General features: G+C 42.5%; 1 protein-coding gene across 1 annotated transcript in view; it reads right to left on the reverse strand.

The window, feature by feature from the left end:
* The window catches only part of LOC146260551 (1-phosphatidylinositol 4,5-bisphosphate phosphodiesterase delta-3-A-like), a 58,709-nt gene that overhangs the window by 28,287 nt on the left and 9,758 nt on the right, over positions 1–20,664 (reverse strand). The window contains exons 3-8 of the mRNA XM_084669373.1: positions 15,638–15,866; positions 14,854–14,983; positions 14,062–14,287; positions 13,708–13,909; positions 13,457–13,601; positions 7,491–7,643 (exon numbers count right to left, since the gene is read on the reverse strand). Coding sequence (XP_084525499.1) covers positions 7,491–7,643; positions 13,457–13,601; positions 13,708–13,909; positions 14,062–14,287; positions 14,854–14,983; positions 15,638–15,866 — 1,085 coding nt within the window. The remainder of the gene's footprint in view (positions 1–7,490; positions 7,644–13,456; positions 13,602–13,707; positions 13,910–14,061; positions 14,288–14,853; positions 14,984–15,637; positions 15,867–20,664) is intronic.

Raw genomic sequence — 20,664 nt, forward strand, 5'->3', positions numbered from 1 at the left:
GTAATTGTCAGTTACACTGACATTATGAGAATAATGAATATAAAAATGATTTGCACATTCTGACAACAGGGCATGCTGTATACAGTAAGATGTTCATTTAATGGCAGGTGAATTTTGCATGTGGAACAGTAAAATGTAGCTAATGTAATCTCATGTATACCCAGTTACAAGTAAATTAGTTGTACAAACTGCACCTCGCAAAGAAAGTGCCAAAAACTGACCAAAAGATGGTATAGGCCTACTTAAGGTAGAAGAATAAAGGCTAATCTCGAAAAATATTTACTGGAACACCAGTTATGAGAGGATGCATGGTCACAGGTGATCATGCATCACCTCACCTGAATTTCTATTTTGACCAAGAGATAGTGTACTTAGGGCAGAAGAATAAAGGCAGATCTTGTAAGGCTATCAACCTGCCCCCACTTCTCATATGGTAAAATATGGAGTTACTGGATGGAGTCTCAACTTAATGGCTCTCACATCTCATTGTGTAACTTACTGTAGCATTGCTTGTCATGTTGATAAGTAAGGGTCAAGATTCTGGTGTGATTGTAGTTGTTCTAAAGGAATTGTGTGTAGTAAAGTATTGTTCTGTGGATTATTGATCTCCTGAGACGTTCTCTTCAGCTCTAGCTTGTCCTACTCCTTCTTCCTCACCTCTTGCTTTCTATCTCTGGTTTACAATAATCATGGTAGAGTAGGCATAACAGTTAACCTTCATTGATATCATTCATTTGCAATATGATAACAACTAGAGAGCATACAATTTCTGGGGAAATTGTGAGGGTGTGCTTGCGACTGCCCCAGCTGCCCATACTCTCCTGGTGTTTACATATTTCAAAAAGCATTTAAATGTACGACTGCAGTTCTGACCATTGTGTTCCCTTGATAATAAGTTTGTAAAAATTACATGCATCACTCAGATGGAGGAGAGGTGATACTGGTTGGTTGGAAGAGAAGGAGGCCAAATGTAGCTCACGCTAGGTAACTTATTAAATTGTAATCAGATATAAACAACTTGTTGGTTGCCCAACAAGAGGAAGACACAGTATCTGCTTCTTCAACTCCTTAATCCTCTCAAGGCAACTGTTGCACCTGGTTATGAGGTTGTAGGCTATGGGACGTCTAATATTGCATTTGTCTATGTGTAGGACCTTGTTTCTCAAGTGGTAGGACATATTGATTCATAAAAGCATCTAAATGTAGCCTATCAACGTCAATATATTAATGTTTTCTGTTATTTTAAAGTAAGCTCAGAGACGTATGAATGTAGAGTTGCTCGCTATATAGGCCTAGAGTAGCCTACCGGACACCGTGAGCTGAGCTCGCAATGCCTAGCCGTAGCCTACGTGACGCCGCTTTTTATGACACACTTCAAAGATGTAAAGATGGTTTGATTTAACCCTGTAAGACCCTATGGCAGTAGCGGACTGGCCATCGGGAGAATACCCGATGGGCTGAAGCACTTTTGGGCCGGAGGGCCGCCGGGAGGGCCGCCGGCCCTCCGACCCATAATTTTTTGCTACTAATAAAAACATTTTTATTAGTAGCAAAAAATTATGGGTCGGAGGGCCGGCGGCCCTCCCGGCGGCCCTCCGGCCCTCCGACCCATAATTTTTTGCTACTAATAAAAATGTTGGAATAAGATTGAGCAACACGGTTTGCCGGCCCCCCTTTCCCCCAGGCCGGTCGGTCTATTCCAAATGAACGTCTATGCAGCCATTTGTGCCGCTTATATACACAACAGCGACACTGACAGATCGAAAGTTAGCTATAGAGAAAATATAAAGATGGAAAACCAGGTTAAGAAACGTAAACGTAATTACCTTCACTACACAATGTTTTACCAATTGGACAAAAGGCTATGTTTGTTTGTTTTACATCAAGCACAAAAAACTACTTTTCGCTCAAATCAGCCAAAATAATTCGCTCGCATTAAGCGTGGAAGTCCCAAAGCATCACATCAGGCACAGAATTTGCATGCATCAGCAGGGGGCTCGCTGTGGTGGCGTATACGGGACCGGTTCTGGTAGGCTGGACTGGATCAAAGTCCAGGGCCTATTTTTACTCCCAGTCCGTCCCTGGCCCATGGTTGTAAAATTACAACAGCACTTTGAACGGTCTAATGGCTCTTTTTTTACATTTTGGGTGGCTCTTAAAAGACCTGTTGTTGTGTGTGCTGTGGCTAGCACAGGAGTCGTCGGAGACCGTCTTGGATGTTTCCCAAGAACACATTGTTTCCAATGTGATCAAGGTGGACACTGTCGGGTCGGTACATCCACACGAAACCGTGTCTTATTTGGGGGTGTTGAATGCTCCCCATCCCACGGTCGGCCAGGAAGCTAGACACGGCTGCGTTGACTCGACGTCTTGCCCTGTCGATACCAGAAGCGCTGGTGCTCCTCTGATACCTCCAGACGCAGCGTTCCAGGATATCCGAAAACACCAGCAGAGTGTTTGGGAACATCTCCATAATGGCCCCCAGGTCTCGCTTCATCTGCCTCGTCAGGTCTACCCCGGTCAGTTGGCCGAGGTCGTTTCCCCTGCATGGAGCACCATTATGTCCGGGCTGGGAAGCATGCCACACTTCTCACGGAGCTTAGGCACAAGGTCTGCCCACCTCATGCCCCTCACCCCTACCCATTCAATATGGCACTCCAGTGCAAGGTTGGGGTACAGTCCGACCTCCGCGTGCCGCGCAAACCAGTAGACCAACGAGCTGCCAACGATCCAGACGTGGGGACGACTTTGGTTTTCCATGGTGTGATATGATCCAACATCTACCTCTTATATACTAGCTGGCTTCCCACTTCTTTTTCAAACAATGCAAGGCTAACATCTGCCTGTTTATTTGCCGCCTGTGTCTGTGTTGTTTTTATTCACAATATTCTCATTGGTTGGCCTTCAAGACAAATATAGCTCTATATTATTTCGGAGACACTCGTCCTATTATGTAATTTTAACGCCCTGAATGGCATCATTTGAGTAATGAGGGCAAGCACAGACTTATTGATTACTTTAAAAACGTGTTTCATTATGCATGATAGAGGAGCCTAGTTAGAGAAGGATTTAGCAGTTTTATTATTACAAGCCTATTTTATTAATAATTTTCAGAGTAACCTCAAACCTTTCTTTTGTTTATTTGACCTTACATTTTCTTTGAGGGCTTAGTGGTCTCGGTTTAACATCATTATTTATAGCGACATCATTACCGGACACTGTTAGCTCGCAATGTAGACAAAGAATGCTCCTGCAACAAAGTTGTTACTTAAATAGCCAGCTAGACCATATGCTAGACGCCCAGCAGAAGTTTGTAGCTATCAAAGAATGCTCGTGTAACAAAGTTGTAACTTGGTAACAAGTAGTCAGCTAGAAACCGAGCAAAAGTTTGTAGCCATATAAAGGCCTATATATATAGGCTACTTGATTTGGCTGCAAGATTCGCTGATTTTGAGTGTCCAAGATATGATGGATTCTGATCTGTATCAACAGTCTAGCCATGTAGCTTAGGATTGTCCGGGAAAAGTGGATTTTTTTTTACGGCAGGTCTGGAAGATACATTTAGTTGCACCTGGTTAGAAACACATCGAATTTAATGCAATTTTACACAACACATAAATGATTCAAAAATTAACACCCATCTTTGCTGTATTGAAAGGGTCCCGTGTAAGCTATGGGACGTCTATTGCATTTGTCTATGTGTAGGACAGTGTTTCTCAAGTGGTGGGTCCCGACCCAAAAGTCGATCGCAAGCTGGTGTAGGTCATTCTGATTAATAAAAGCATCTTACCACATGTTTTATGTTATTTAAAAGTAAGCTCAGAAACGTATGAATGTAAAAGGCATCTTTGTAAACCACTCTGATCTGTTGTAATGTGTAGGCCTATAACTATGTAAATGGAACATTTAACTTACTTGACTGTAAAGAATGACTTTGTATTCTAGCTGACCAACAGCGCAAAGACAACAAAACTGACGAAGATATATAGTGCTATATATATCTGGCTACTACAGTACGGCACTATCTGGTGGCTGGACGAATTGTAAAGTAACCCCCCGAAAGCGGTCTGGAACGGACGACGAAAGGTAGAAAATTAGCTGTAGGATTAACAGCTAGGCTAACTAATTAGTCGTTATACTGTAGCTACCTGCCACTCGTACATTGTACAGTACTGTAGGCTACCTCCCCAGGCCAAAGCAATCTGGAACGGAAGACTACAAGGTCGCAAGTTAGCTCTAGCTCTAACTTACGGTCCAACACCTTTGGTAACAGATAGTAGCAGAGATGTGCCGGTGTAACAGCTAGAGCTAACTTCTCTGTGAAAATAGGAGACCGTTTACACCGTTTACGAAAGTAGAGCTAAACTAGCTAGCTAGCTCTACAGTAGCTATAATCATCAGTATACATATTTCACAAGTGTTTCGTATCACAATTTTAAATGAGTAAATGGTTATCACCATGGCTAGTCAAATCGTTTTCTTGTAATCTAATAAAATAATAAATCCAAAAACTAAAATGTATTTGTGAGGAATGTTTAATTAACGATTGAAAACAGATGTAGCATTATGTTGTATGTATGCCCTGTGTCACCCAGGCAACAGAGGCTATGTCATGATGACTCATGATGCTAACGCATCAGCCGCAGACCACTCTTTCCGAAAATAGATGTACTAGCTTAATGACAATGCGTACATCATATTATAAACTACATTTCATAATTTTGTTTCATGACAATGTTAAATGAGTAAATAGTTCACCCTGGCCTCTTTGCTTGTAGCGTTTCTAGTTAGCCTATCATCTCCCAGAAGTTAACAAGCTGCTAAACTAATGTTCTGCAACAGGTAGTCATGCGTGTTTTCGTGACGTTAGTGACGTTAGCAACGTACGTGACTGTGGCTAGCAAGTTAGCCACCGTTAGCTTCACTTTTCACCACAAAAACGTAATTACTACATACACCGTGCAACGGAACGTAAATCCCAATACAAGCAACTCAATGGCTACCAAAACGAAACGTTTGACACCGAGGTTGTCTATGTAGTCCAAATATTAACAAAGTTTTAGGGGGGCAAAAAGAAATAATTATAATAATAATATATATGTGAGATAACAATGGTTTGTGCTCGCCGAAGGCAAGCACACCCCAATTATTTACATTTGCATTTACATTTATTCATTTAGCAGACGCTTTTTCCAAAGCGACTTCCAAGAGAGAGCTTTACAAAAGAGCGTAGGTCACTGATCATAACAACGAGATTGTCCCAAACATTGCAAGTAGCCAAAACATGAAGCATACATTGTGAAAAAGTTAACAAGTGCCAAAAGGGAAGACCCATAAGAGCATGCAGTTATACAAGTTACAAATTAAAACAACATGAACCACAAAAGTGCAGGACTGTACCTGTAGAAGAAGAATCAACAGTAAAATATTTCACAGCGAGTACAAGACTTAGCTTCGTTATATCTAACCTAAAAGAGCAATGAGTCACTTAATAAGAGTCCTTGTGATCCTGGAGGAAACTAACAAGTCCAGCCAAGCCTTTTTAAGTGCCGTTGTACTCCCGGAACAAGTGCGTCTTGAGCCTTTTCTTGAAGGTGGGGAGACAGTCAGTGTCCCTGATGGAGGTGGGGAGCTGGTTCCACCATTGGGGGGCCAGGCAGGAGAAGAGCTTGTGTTGGGACCGGGCAGTCTTGAGCGGTGAGACCACCAGGCGGTTATCTGAAGAAGACCGTAGGTGACGGGTGGGGGTGTAAGGTTGCAGGAGAGACTTGATGTAGACGGGTGCAGTCACGTTCACTGCTCGGAAGGTCAGTACCAGGGTCTTGAATCTGATACGGGCGTTGATGGGTAGCCAGTGGAGGGAGATGAGGAGCGGGGTAACATGGGAGCGTCTGGGTAGATTGTAGACCAGGCGGGCTGCTGCGTTCTGAATCCTCTGAAGAGGGCGGATTGCACATGCTGGGAGACCAGTGAGCAGCGAGTTGCAGTAGTCCAACTTGGAGAGGACCAGTGCTTGGACTAGCAGCTGGGTGGAGTGCTCAGACAGGTATCTCCTGACTTCCGGATGTTGTAGAGGGTAAATCTAAAAGACCGGGAGACTACGGCGATGTGGGCCGTGAGGGAGAGCTCGTCATCTATGGTAACCCCAAGGTTCCTGGCAGAGGATGAGGGGGTCACCGTCGCAGATCCCAGGGTGATTGACAGATCGTGGGAGATGGAGGGTTTAGCCGGGATGATGAGAAGTTCAGTTTTGGCGAGGTTTAGCTGGAGGTGGTGCTCAGTCATCCAGGCGGAGATGTCTGCGAGGCAGGCTTCAATCCTAGCTGAGATCCCCGGATCGGTCGGGGGGAATGACAGGTACAGCTGGGTGTCGTCGGCGTAGCAGTGGTAGGAGAAGCCATGGGAGGTGATGATTGGTCCAAGTGAGGTGGTGTACAGAGAGAAGAGGAGGGGTCCAAGGACGGAGCCCTGTGGGACACCTTAATTTAACCATTCTTGGTCTGATTTAACCCAAAACAGTCAAATAACTGTAATTCCATTGGTATTGGCATTAATTGGTTAATGTTAATACACTGTTCAGTTTCCCATCTTCCTTCAAACCATAGGGGAATTAGTTTTGGTTGTTTGGCCAATATTGACCCCTTATAATGTTGAAATAGATTTGCTGAAACACCAGTTTCAGGATGGTATTTGTAGGAATCATATGAATCATGTAAATTGTAGGAGTAGCCGAGAGAAATAGGCTAGGCTACTCATTGTGATTTCTATTTGTAGGCAATCAAGAGGACCATTTCAGTGCCCAAAAGCATTTGGTCAATTAATTCTGAGTGCATGTCCACGGCATGTAACACTAGCGACGAAGGCCCAAGGGCTGAGAATATTGCTAAAATAAATTACAGATTTTGACGGGAAACAGTAACGTTAACTTAGGTATTCATCAGGGAATTAAAGCACATAAAATCTCGCAATCTTAAAATCATCTCCCAGCATATAACTAAGCAAATTAAATTTTGTTCGAGATTGCTCGGCTGAACCAGGAAATGATATGTCGCGTCTGCCAAAGCGCATCGGGCTCATAAAATGGGAGGGGATCGGTAGAAACGCGAGTTTGGCATGGAATACCTGCTAGCGAGCAGGTTAGTTTCACGGAGTAAATTACCATGGAAACTTACCAAAAGGTTTCGTTACTTCTCTTTCTGGAACGTGGAACTCGGAGTATGCCTCTTTTCAGGGTTAAACAACTCAAAGTTTTCACTAAAACCGCTACTTGGAATACCCCCCTGGTTACTTAATCAGGTAATTTAGGTGTCCTTGGCCCTATCTCCTAGGAGAGGGTGTCCACGGTCCCCGTATTCCACCTGAACCCTCTCAATAGTTATAGGAAATTGTGCCAGAAGCAGAATACAAAATGGATGGCAACCACCCACAGAACCTGTTATAAACCAATGAACACATCTACAGTAAAGGAACTGTCCCAGTAGTTCACTCACCTCTGGTGAGGGTAAAGTCTGGAGCTGCTCTTCGTTGAGGGGCTTGGTGAGCAGCTTGACTCCAAGGATGGAGCGCAGATGTCGGGCCATCACTGTCTGCTGCTCCACTGAGCAGTGGTTCTCCAGGGAAAGGATCAGAGGATAGGGAGAGCTCTGGAGTCAAATGGGTCATTTACATAATGATTAACAACATTTTCTAAATACATTCAAAAAGCTGATAATTGTTTAACTGTATATTAGGACTCAAACAGTGATGTTTTGGAAGATGCTAATTGTTGTGGGATATATACAGACACTTGTACGAAAAATACCCGAGAACATTAGGCCTCATTCACCAATATCTTCCTAACTTATTTCTTACATTTACATTTACATTTATTCATTTAGCAGACGCTTTTATCCAAAGCGACTTCCAAGAGAGAGCTTTACAAAAGAGCATAGGTCACTGAACATAACAACGAGATAGTCCCAAACATTGCAAGCAGCCAAAACATGAAGCATACATTGTGAAAAAGCTAAACAAGTGCCAAAAGGGAAGACCCATAAGAGCATGTAGTTATACAAGTTACAAATAAAACAACATGAACCACAAAAGTGCAGGACTGTACCTGTAAAAGAACAATCAACAGTAAAATATTACACAGCAAGTACAAGACTTAACTTCGTTATATCTAACCTACAATAGCAACAAGTCACTCAATAAGAGTCGTAGTGATCCTGGAGGAAACTAACATTTGTTCTTAATAAAGTTTCTAAGAAAAGTGTATGTGTGATTCATGACATGTTCCTAAACTGCAGAATTATTCGCAGGTGTGGTCTTAGAATGATGAATCCCAATATGTCGTAAATTGAAAGCTTGTGCCCCGTTGCTCCTATTTAGCATAGGCAAACGCTGGGGGTGCAAACCGAACTGAGAAAAAAATAATTGTTTAACACACAAACCACAGTTCAGTTTTTACATGTAAACTGCGGTTTTTCAGATCTACGAGAAAACACAACCTAAAGGCCGAATTATACTTCTCCGACTCTGTTACGGACAGACGGACGGACAGAGTCGGACGGATTGGTTGAATTTATATTACTCCGAAGGCTGTGAGTGCTGAAAACAATTCACTGCCAGAAGAGTAGGTGGCACTGCACTGCGATGCTAGCTAGGTTATCGAAAAGTCGGAGCAAATTTACAAATTAGCTGTTTCTTCAATAAAATAAGCACATTTTCAGCAACTACAGTGCCCATTTCTCGTCACATTTTAATTCAGATGCTGATTTACATGTACTGTTTAGCTGAAATATGAATTGTAAACTTAAAGCAATGGCGGTCAAAGGATTCTTGTTGGTCACGGCAACCCCACCCACCCCTGACACAAGCGGTTCTTAATACGGACCAATCACAGCCAAGGGGCATCCATAAAATGACTGACGGACGGATAGTCAGAAAAATCAGGAGGTGCACGAGGGGCTCGGAGAGGGCGTTCCCTGTCTCCGTCTCTGTTAAAACGCAGAAATATAAATTGGCCTTAACACCCTTTGTCCTTCCACTGTCCCGTAACCTTTCCCGGAGAGTACCTGTCAAATTAACTGTCAGTATTCTCTCTCTACACCACCTCACTTGGACCAATCATCACCTCCCATGGCTTCTCCTACCACTGCTACGCTGACAACACGCAGCTGTACCTGTCGTTCCCCCAGACTGATCCGGGGATCTCAGCTAGGATTGAGGCCTGCCTGGCAGGCATCTCCACCTGGATGACCGAGCACCACCTCCAGCTGAACCTCGCCAAAACAGAACTTCTCATCATCCTGGCTAAACCTTCCATCTCCCACGATCTCGCAATCACCCTGGGATCTGCGATGTGACCCTTTCATCCTCTGCCAGGAACCTTGGGGTTACCGTGGATGATGAGCTCTCCCTCACGGCCCACATCGCCGCAGTCTCCCGGTCTTGTAGATTTACCCTCTACAACATCCGGAAGATCAGGAGATACCTGTCTGAGCACTCCACCCAGCTGCTAGTCCAAGCACTGGTCCTCTCCAAGTTGGACTACTGCAACTCGCTGCTCTCCCAGCATGTGCAATCCGCCCTCTTCAGAGGATTCAGAACGCAGCGGCCCGCCTGGTCTACAATCTACCCAGACGCTCCCATGTTACCCCGCTCCTCATCTCTCTCCACTGGCTACCCATCAACGCCCGTATCAGATTCAAGACCCTGGTACTGACCTTCCGAGCAGTGAACGGGACTGCACCCGACTACATTAAGTCTCTCCTGCAGCCATACACCCCCACCCGCCACCTACGGTCTTCTTCAGACAACCGCCTGGTGGTCCCACCACTCAAGACTGCCCAATCCCAAAACAAGCTCTTCTCCTGTCTGGCCCCCCAGTGGTGGAACCAACTCCCCACCTCCATCAGGGCCACTGACTGTCTCCCCACCTTCAAGAAAAGGCTCAAGACGCACTTGTTCCGGGAGTACAACGGCACTTAGGAATGCTTGCCTGGACCTGATGTTAGTTTCCTCCAGGATCACAATGACTCTTATTGAGAGACTTTTTGCTCTTGTAGGTTACTTATAACAAAGTTAACTCTTGTACTCGCTGTGAAATATTTTACTGTTGGTTGTTCTTCCACAGGTACAGTCTTGCACTTTTTTGAGGTTCATGTTGTTTTAATTTGTAACTTGAATAACTGCATGCTCTTATGGGTCTTCCCTTTGGCACTTGTTTAGTTTTCACAATGTATGCTTCATGTTTTGGCTGCTTGTAATGTTTGGGACTACCTTGTTGTTATGATCAGTGACCTATGCTCTTTTGTAAAGCTCTCTCTTGGAAGTCGCTTTGGATAAAAGCGTTTGCTAAATGCATGAATGTATATCAATGACGAGTCACGTACTGGAAGGAACTGGAGCAGGGTTGCCAACTTAGCGACTCTCTCACTATATCTGGCGACTTTCCAAACCCTCCTAGCGACTTTTATTGTCAAAAGCGACAACCGACAAATCTAGCCACCTTTTTCCAGTGTTGTTGGAGACTTGCTGGTGTTTTAGAGCATTGTTTCCCAAAGACTGGGTCGCAACCCTCAGGTGGGTCGCAAGAGATTTTTTTGGGGGGTCGCCTTGTCACAATCTGTATCTCTGCCAGTGGCGATTTCTTAAACAAATTAAAGGTCAAATATTTATTATTGCGTTAACATTTTAAATGCGTTAAAACACGTTCATATCGAAGACAAGTTCATTCTGAATCAGCTAGATATATTAGCAGGTCGACTGACTGATTTCCTTTCATACATTCCCGTAGCTCCACAGTGCATTTCCCTGTTGAAGCTCAGCTTCCATGGACTTCAACGGGGCTGCTTTATACAGTTTTTTTCAGTGCTTCGAAACTATACGTTCGTTGGATAAATGCTGTGATTATGTCCTGCCCACGGACGCTCAGCGTCTCTAGGGGTTTATCGAAAGATAAACTGCTGCAACCTATTTCTTGGTATTGCTTGGCAAAGTTGCTAGCAAATTTTTATCATACATTTCATACAATTATAGGTACACCACATGCCTTGTTTCAGATTAACCTAATTCCTAAATTTTCTTCGAGTTTAATATAGTTTCGTTGATCGTTCCTTCATTCATACATACATACAGTAGGATAGCCTAGTGTCGAAGGAGTGAACTTTTTTTTTTTTTTTACGTGCGAACTTTTCGGACACAAATTTCAGACTCAGTGTGCATTTACCTTAGTCTGGCTCTGCCCTCCTACGTACTTCCGCTCAATTCGGATTTTGCTTCTGTACTCGGTCTGGCCATTCAGTACGTAAATCAGATTATGAAGGTTGATTTTCTACCGGCAAATCAGCGAACAGAGGGAGTGGCTGAGAACGATGACGTTGATGTCATGCGCTAGTTTGTGTTGTAGTTTTAGAGTTTTGTTGGTGGCCATGATGTTGTGGCCCTCCTTCCCCCGTGGTTCGGGAACAGTTTGATTTTCCAGCTAGGGCAGCTAGCTCTAAGGCGAACGCTAGCGATTGGTTATGGCAGATCAGAGTAGCTCTGGGAAGATCCAATAGTTTTAAACTTCAACAGAGTACCCGCCTACAAGGAAGTCAACGCTTATCAATGGAGCGAGGCCAGACTCTCTGTACAAATGAAATGTACGACAGTCTAGTTAGGATCAGGCTACAATAGCCTTAGTCCTGCAGAAGAAACCGAGTTGTTGCAGCTCAGCTGCGATCGCACTGACCCTATGGATCTGTGACCCTATCGTCATTCTGGATAAGCATTTCGTCAGAATATCCTGTCCTCAGTAGGGCAAGTATTTCTATGCTTATTCCTTTTACTACCACGTACATGTGCGAACTGGGATTTCCTGTGCAAACTGGGATTTCCTGTGCTCACAAAAATGAAGACAAAGCACAGAAACGGACTGGATGCTGTGCCTGATATGCGTGTTGCGCTCTCCTCCTGCACCCCGGACTGGCACACAACACAAAAACGCAGACAGAATGATTGATTACTAATTTCATTTGTGAGTCAAATAATGCAGCCACATTCTTAAAATGAAAATGTATTTCTAGAAATGCATTTTCATTTGAATTTTCGTCACAATTTGCTTCCATACCATGATGAGGGGGCAGAGTACCCAAAAGTCCTTTTTCCCATTTCCTTTCTGGCATTTGGAACAGTGAGCATAAAAAAGTCCAGAGATCGCAAAGAATATTGTCCGACACTTCTCTGGTTGATGCAAACACACAGGTAGTTAGGGAGCAGACCAAGGATTGCCTTATAAATAAGGGTGTACCAATGAGAGAGCCTATGGGTGGCCAAAGCAGGCCATTCTACCCGAGAGTATAACTCCCAATGATGAGTCAGCTGCGTCCACCCTACGAAGAGAGTTAGCAGAGGCATGCATATAAAGAAGATCACCATAGTCCAACACAGGTAAAAAAGTAGCAGCACTCTGATGTGAAAGCACTGATTTTTTTGCAGTACTGTCCTCAACGAGCAGCGGGTGCTGCCGTGTGCTCCTCCGCCGTCCCAAATCACTCACATGCGGTCAGTCTCACTATAGCCTCGCGCAGCACTGCTACTTTCCTTACTGAGGAGTTGGCGACACTGCTGAAGAGAGGCAAATAATACGAAGCTAGGCACTTGTAAAGTAATACATCTAACATGATGGGGCATCTACGCCGGATACACAGAAAATACACCGAAATAACAAAACAGAGGTAACGTTTTTTTCTTCCCCCTAATGTGCTAAACAAACCGAACCGAAACCGTGACCCATAAAACCAAACCGAACCCTGGGCTTGTTGACTTGTTGCACCCCTAGTAAACGCTCCGTTAATTCCCATAAAAGAGCATGAGATGGCAGGTGCATACTCAGAGAAATGTAAAAAAGACGTGGTAAAAATTGTAGAGGCCTCAACTCCAAAAGATAGTAAAAAAAGTTAGTAATTCTGAAGTGGAGGTACTGCTGCAACAAGTTAAGGCCAATAAATGCTTCTCAGTTTTCTAAAAAACAGACACATGGGAACACCCTCCTCTACGGGGAACGCCCTCTGAGCTCTCCAAGAGCTTGACATGCACCTCCTGAATTTTCTAACTATCTGTCGTAATTTCGGATAGTTACGGATACCCCCTCTGCTGTGATTGGTCAGTATTAAGAACTGCTTGCGTCAGGGGCGGGGTTGCCGTGATAAACAGGACAGAATCCTTTGACCGCCATTGCTTTAAGTTTTTACAATTCAATTTTTCAGCTAAACAGTACATGTAAATCAGCATCTGATTTAAAATGTGACGAGAAATGGGCAGTGTAGTTGCTGAAAATGTGCGTATTTTATTAATGAAACGGCTAATTTATAACGACTTGATATATTTCTTAGGAACTTTCTTAAGAACAAATTTAAGAAATAACTTAGGAAGATATTGGTGAATGAGGCCCATTTAGTGTCATTGTTATTGAATATTGAGAATAGCTCACCTTAAAGGCGTACTCTGCTATAGTCTCAATGACGTCTGTGAACAACACTTTGGAGGTTAGTGTGTGACCATGGAAGATAACTGGTTCTCCTTTATCACCATCCCAACAGTCTAGCTCTACACAACGACAGCCATGGTTCAGGGCCCTGAGAGGAAGAACACACACAGACTAATGCACTGTTGTGTTCATGTCTGTGGGTTTTTATGCATACCCTGTCTGTGTACAGGTCGTTGTATTGATGTGTTGAGTACCTGATATAAGGTTCTGTGCTGCTGTCTCCGGTCAGCTGGTCTTTAGTGAGGTAGGTGTTATGCGAGGAGGAAATGAAGTAATGGGCCAAGGGCCGGGTCATATCCTGGTAGATCCTTGCATGGTCAGGGTTAAACACAGCATTCTCGTGGGACAGCATGTACATGGTGAAACCATTAGGTGTCATGAAGTGGTTCTTCTGAGCTGTACTGGGCAAAATACACAAACATTCAAAAAACTGGCTTTTATTTGTATGCTACTTTTCAGTGATTTAAATGGTTACTGTATTAGAAATCTTAGAGTATAATACTGGACCATTTTGTAGCATTTAGCGCTGCAGTTGACAGTTAGCGTACCCCACTCGTTGAGCTCATAAGTGAGGATTAGACTCTGAGCATGGGCTACAGAGGCATCCTCTCCTTGGTCCTTCAGGAATCCACTCAGGTCCATGGTAGAGAGAACACATCCGTTAGATGAGTAGCCCTGGAACACGGCATCTAGTTCAGGTCGTCGTAGCATCTCCCGGCAGAACATTTCTATCTCATTGTGGTCCAGGCGGTTGTCCAGGGAGCGATCACACTTCTATGACAGCAAAAGAGGAAGAGACGCTGTCTCACCTGGAAGAAGCATGGTAAAGTCCTGTCTGGGGTTTGGGTGTAGGTACATCCAGGAAGGTGCTTCTTCACTTTACCTTTGTCTGACCACTCTAAAATCAAGGTTTAACAAATTTGTCAAACAGCACATCATAGGTCAAACAGCACAAAAAAAATAAAATAATAGATACCTACATTTAGTCAGGGTAGAATCATGCCCGGACCTGGAGGTGAGTACCAAGACAGACTAAACTGAAGTAATACAGCCAAATTATTTTGGGGGATTTCCTCAAAAATCTCAATTGGGCTACAAAATACTGTGTTAATTCCGGTTTTGATTCTGTTCTGATTTGCAATATGAAGAGGAAACTAGTCAGTACTGTAGTTGCTAGCTAACTGAACTTGTCATTATGAGTGACTGTGCCTTTGTCCTAATGTCAAATTGAAATAATATTGTTGTGTCTGATGGCAATGATAAAAAGATTTGTTAATGAACCCAACACCTGGATGGTAGTTAAAGGGCCATACAAACAATACTAATCCCTTTGTACCAACCTTGAACAGGGTGGACGCGTACTGCTCACTGAGGTCAATGTTGATCATCTGCAGCAAGGTCTTAACCTCCTCGTAGCTCATCTTCCCATCGTGGTTCTGGTCGGCCCGTCTCAGGTAACCATGAATCCAAGTGACAACACAGTCAAGGACAATAATGCGACACAATGTACAGCCTGAGTTAAAAGTGGGGTGCTAGGTAGATAGGACCTACCAGGGTAAAGATGGCTATTTATTTGGTCTTTGGTCTCATCTGTCAGTTCAGTTCACACCACTACACAAACACTCAGGACAAACTAATATTGTTAATCACACAATTTGTCCTTGCAAGAAACCTCACACATTCTTTAAATGTGTGTTATCAATAAACACAACATTTCACAGCAGCCATGTCACAAAATAATATTAAAGGTCCACAATGGACCATAGATAGAACAACAATCGAGCGAAGTCAGATCAATCAAATCCAGCTCTAAACTATGGATTCATCAGGCATGTCTTTTCTTGAACTAGTGAATAATGACAAACCCTCACAAGGAAAATGTTGACGTAATCAGCCAAATACCGCATAATGTTATTCAACTGTAAGGACAAATCACTATTAAACAGCTTACCAGATTGTGTGATTTAAATGCTTCAAATGACAAGTCATCAAACTCATTCCTGCACAAGATGAAGGACAGAATGCTATACAAGTTGAGCCAGCCTAAGTTAGTTGCTTAACCTTATCACTCTAAGAATAAAACATTATTTATTTATTTTTTCCACGTTTTGTGGGTAAAGATATTGGTCAAGCTTTTCCTTCTGGGTCATGTTTTCTGCACGTTCCTGGAGGGTGCGAATGCCACGGACCCACTGCCTTGCTTCTTCATCGCTCTGGCAACACAAATCTAGGCTCTTCCTGCCGCCCTTGAAGACCACTGTCAGACACTGGCCCTCGGGGATCGAGTCTGCTGCACGTCGTAAGGTCTCCGACTGGCAGCCCTCACGCACACACTCCACATCTGTTACTGAGACTGAAGAACAGGGAGACATGAGAGGGAGAGACACTGGACAGAACAGTGGACAGAACACTGGACAGAACACTGGACAGAACAGTGGACATGGTGGACAATGAAGAAGCTGTGTTATCAGTGAAAACTCTGAAAATAAATCTTTGTACTTTTACGGTAATATTGTATTCTATTATGCAATACACATACATCTCTCATAAATAGATGTGCACACATACACAGATGCTTCCAGTAATTCATGAAGGATATTTTATCACAGGCCTTCATTACTTATCTCACTTATCTAAAGTGTACATGATATAGACACAGTTGCACTTAAGTTCTGTAGTGCTGCCAATTTATACATGCCTCTCAAACTATACTCACCAAATTAATTATGAAATATTGCTGAGTAAATTCTAAGAACTACATCAAGAAAATCAGAATACTGAAAGAGGAACACAAGAACACAGCTCTTTTAGAACCAATAACATGTCTCAGATCACTGTCCATTATTTTATACACAAGCCTATCGTTCTGCATACTGTACATGATACCACATAACTCAAACCGTGTTGTTTTTCATCGCCTCTGCCTGTTTATTTACAAAATCATACTGCAGCTACAGTTCATTTAAGTAAGGGACTGCACAAAACCTTGAGTGAGCTGGTTAGACTAAATGCTATGTTCCTAATGTCATACAATTATGCATTGTGGGAAATTAAGTTCTGATTAGCTGACTTATCATAAAAAAATAATAATTTTCTGAAATGCTGATTAAAGTGGATTAGCATAGTCTGGCAAAACAAAATCCATTAGGGGGTTAGATAGGATACTGCTTCATCGTCATCATGTTTGACACCGAGCAAACAGCACTAATACTGAAGTTTGGCCTTAGTGCCCGAAATTCAGCCTCGGTGCAGAATTACGGCCACTACGAGCAGTCCCGCAATGAGCTTTCCGTAGGACGTGCCATTTCTGTGTCTGTAGTTTTAAATGCTATGAGGAGGGGCTAACTGCCATGCTTCAGTCGTTTGCAAGCCATGATGTCTATTGAAGGAAAAAACGATATTGCGCTTCTACGGTCGTAGCTCATTTTCTCATTGGTGGGCCAAATTCTCTGTGCGGGTAAAGTAGAGAAAGGGGAGGTAAACTTTCCTCTTATGACGACATAAGGGGAAGATTTTCAGAACGGAGCATTTGAGCTTTCATTTTCTCAAAGGCGGAGAAAAATACCCAGGGCTTGTTTTACACTTATCAAATTTCTAGCCACTGGGGGACCAAAGGCTGGCTAGGTGAACTCATATTAATGTTAAATAACCTCATAAAGTGAAATGTTCATGCCATGTGACCTTTAATGAAATCCAAAGTAATCCATGCCAGGATTTTTCTGATTGGCTTTTTACTACTATATAACTCGAGATAACTAGCATCTCAGTATGCCTGCGCCCATTAATTGTATATAGAGGGACAAGTTATCCGTTATTTCTCAGCATGAGAATTGGTTGAAATATGTGAGAAATACAAGGTGTTGCGTGAGAGCGTGACAAATGGCTGAAATGTGCGAGTCTCACAACGAGAGCCCTGTGGACGCGGCACAGGCATAGAGAGGACATTTTCCTGCCGAGTTGAGTGTCTGAAGTCATACAGCCAATCAGAAAAAGAAAAAAAACTCCCAAATGTTGACAGGTATGGTCATCTCATGACAAACTTTGGACAGAACTTGAAAACCCTCTAAACATAAACATTGTAGTTGTGGTGCTCCTTAATATTCGATGAGTGCTCCTAACTTTTCAAAGTTGGGAACACCAGTGCCAAGAAGTAAAAAGGTTCATTTGAAGGCCTGGGCTACTCTTATTAGTTGTTGGACAAATGGATAAATGGGTGCATACAGAATAAATGGTAATGGTTGAAATTTGAGTTGATGCCAATAAAGAAACACTGAAAACATCCACCCCACAGTTCAATTATAGAACCTGTCTCTATACAGCAATACATCAGAATCAGAATGGGATTTATTCGCCATGAAAGTTTGCACAGACAAGGAATTTGCTTTGGCAGGAAGGTGCATACAGTAAACATATAGGAATCTTAAATTTAAATATGTGGTCTAACTATACTAAGGATACATAAACTAGCAATACTAAGTGGAATATAATTAAAATAAAATATACAATAAAAGTAAAATATAAGTTGCCAATTTACAATATAAAATACAAATAATTACAGGAATTGAGTGTAGTGCAAAATGTAAATAGTTTTTAAGGACATTCAGTCAGTGTGAGCTTTGGCCTTGTTGAGGAGGCCAACAGCGGAAGGGAAGAATTACATTACATTTATCCTCACATTCAGGCACACTTACGGAGATAGTCTTTACTATTTAGGTGCAAAAATGTTTTGAAACAACCGACCAATCTAACAGTTACATAAATGTAAACTCTGAAACCTTGTGTTTGGCAGCTCAGTGAAGCACTTAAAAGATTTATATTTTTATATACAGTTTAATTGTGCTCAAATAAAACCATTATTTACCTACACCTGATTCTTGTTTAAGATCATTTACATCATATATATGAATGTATATGGAGCGTGATAAAAAGGTGACCTTAAAATTGTGGCGACGCAAGGAAAAATGTGGGTGCACCTAAATTTTGTGCTGGTGCACCTAAATAAAAAGGTTAGGCGCACCATTGCAACCAAGGGAAAAAGTTAGTCTGGAGCCCTGAAATGTACAAAATGTTCCCGATCTGACTTAATGTAGCTGCTTGACATTCCAGATTCAGCCGCTACAAAATAAGCTATTACTAATAATAAGCCTCATGTCACCAGTCCTGTTGTTACTGAATGCCGATATAATACAAAATGCTAGAGTTTGTAGTTTGGCTGACAATTGTGCTCGTGCCGTGTGCAAAAAAACGAACAAAACAAAGCGCAGATTAACGAAAGGCAAAACAATAACACCTTTTCTTTTAAATATATATTTTTTGAGTTGCTTTATTTGTCTTAAATAATATAGTCTACAATTTCTGTAGAACATTTCTTTAATTCAGCAATGGTGACACAAGCGGGAATCAGATCTCACATTGCCATACGGCAGCTCGACAAAAAAAATCTTAGTCGACCAAAAGCATATCGACCAGAAAATCGACTAGTCGACTGAGTGGGGACAGCCCTACTAATTAGAACATGTAGTACGGATTGCTCTCCCGCACATGTCCCTGGTCAGGACAATGGCTGAGCACTTGGACTCGGCCCCCAGGTGCTGCTAATGTGGCTGGCCACTGCTCCTACCAGTCCTGGGGGGAATTGGACATAGGCAGAGAAGGAATTTGTCTTTTGGATACTTCTTGTATGTGTGTGCTCTACCTCTTCCTGAATGTGCCTCCTTAAGATAAGTACCTGTGATGCAATCAGTGATTAAGATGTCAGTGAAACACTCAAATACAGATTTCTGGAACTGTAGATAGTGCACAGTGCCCATGATGAAGTAGATGACGCACACCCAGATTCCTGTATTTATAGATAGGGCACAATGGCCATGAGGCAGTCGGTTTGCAAGATGTTAGCAGCACACATATTTATGGAATTATAGATAGTGTGGTGCCTGTAAAAGTGATGCTGGCGATGACAGGTTTTTTCAGTGGCTTAACATTTGTCAGATCACAATAGAAATTCTCAAAAGTACTTGTTCAACATCCACATCACAATTTCTCATTATTTTAAACAAATTGCCAATGCTTGTACTTTCATGCAAACGATTATGTAGCCTACAATTGTCTGCTGTACTACGTTATCAATTGCTTATGTTATGTTGATCAAAATGTATTATATTGGTTCTCTGTCAAATTATCTTCCCCCAAACTACACCTAAACATATACCGCATTTTTCGGGCTATAAGTCGCATCAGTCAAAAAAAAAGTGTCATGAAGGAGGAAAAAATCATATAAGTTGCATTGGGCTATGTCGCATTTATTTAGAAATTTATTTCAAAAGTCTAAGACCAAGAACAGACATCTAACCTGGAAAGGCAAGTTATTCAACTTCACAATAGCACACAGAACAACAGGCTGAATAAGTGTCCGGTATGTTAACGTAACACCAGGGGCGGACTGTCCATCAGGGATACTGGGGTTGGGGTTAGAATGGTCCAAAATATCAACCCACTGCTAGCATCTCATACTATTCCATATTACACAGCTTAATAACGTATAAATTGCTCTTAAGACCTTTAATAGGCTTCAATCACTGACTGAGATTTATATCATTATAAATCATTATGTATATCATTCCACATCACTGAATCCGTTGAACTCATTGGTTCATGTCAGTCAGTATGAATTAACATTTAAAAACATGTTAAATTATATCTATTTTTATATGTAGGTCGCACCTGACTAAGTCGCAGGACCAGCCAAACTATGAAAAAAAGTGCGACTTAGAGTCCGGAAAATTCGGTAGTTAATTACATAAGTCATTACAAGCACAATGGTTGAGCCAGTTCACTATAACACACCATACAGTGCCGCATGTAAAGTCCTACCTAAAGGGGGTTTGCTTTGTTTAGAGTAACATTTGTATTTTTTACTTTGTGCTATGCAAGGTTGTAAAATTGTCTTGCATTTTCAGTCTGTATACACATATTTACATTTACATTTTGTCATTTAGCAGACGCTCTTATCCAGAGCGACTTACAGTAAGTACAGGGACATTCTCCCCAAAGCAAGTAGGGTGAAGTGCCTTGCCCAAGGACACAACGTCATTTTGCACGGCCAAGAATGGAACCGGCAACCTTCTAATTGATAGCCCAATTCCCTAACCGCT

Source organism: Hypomesus nipponensis, chromosome 13 (genome assembly GCF_054491055.1).
Source record: "Hypomesus nipponensis isolate SF chromosome 13, ASM5449105v1, whole genome shotgun sequence".
Taxonomy (NCBI): domain Eukaryota; kingdom Metazoa; phylum Chordata; class Actinopteri; order Osmeriformes; family Osmeridae; genus Hypomesus; species Hypomesus nipponensis.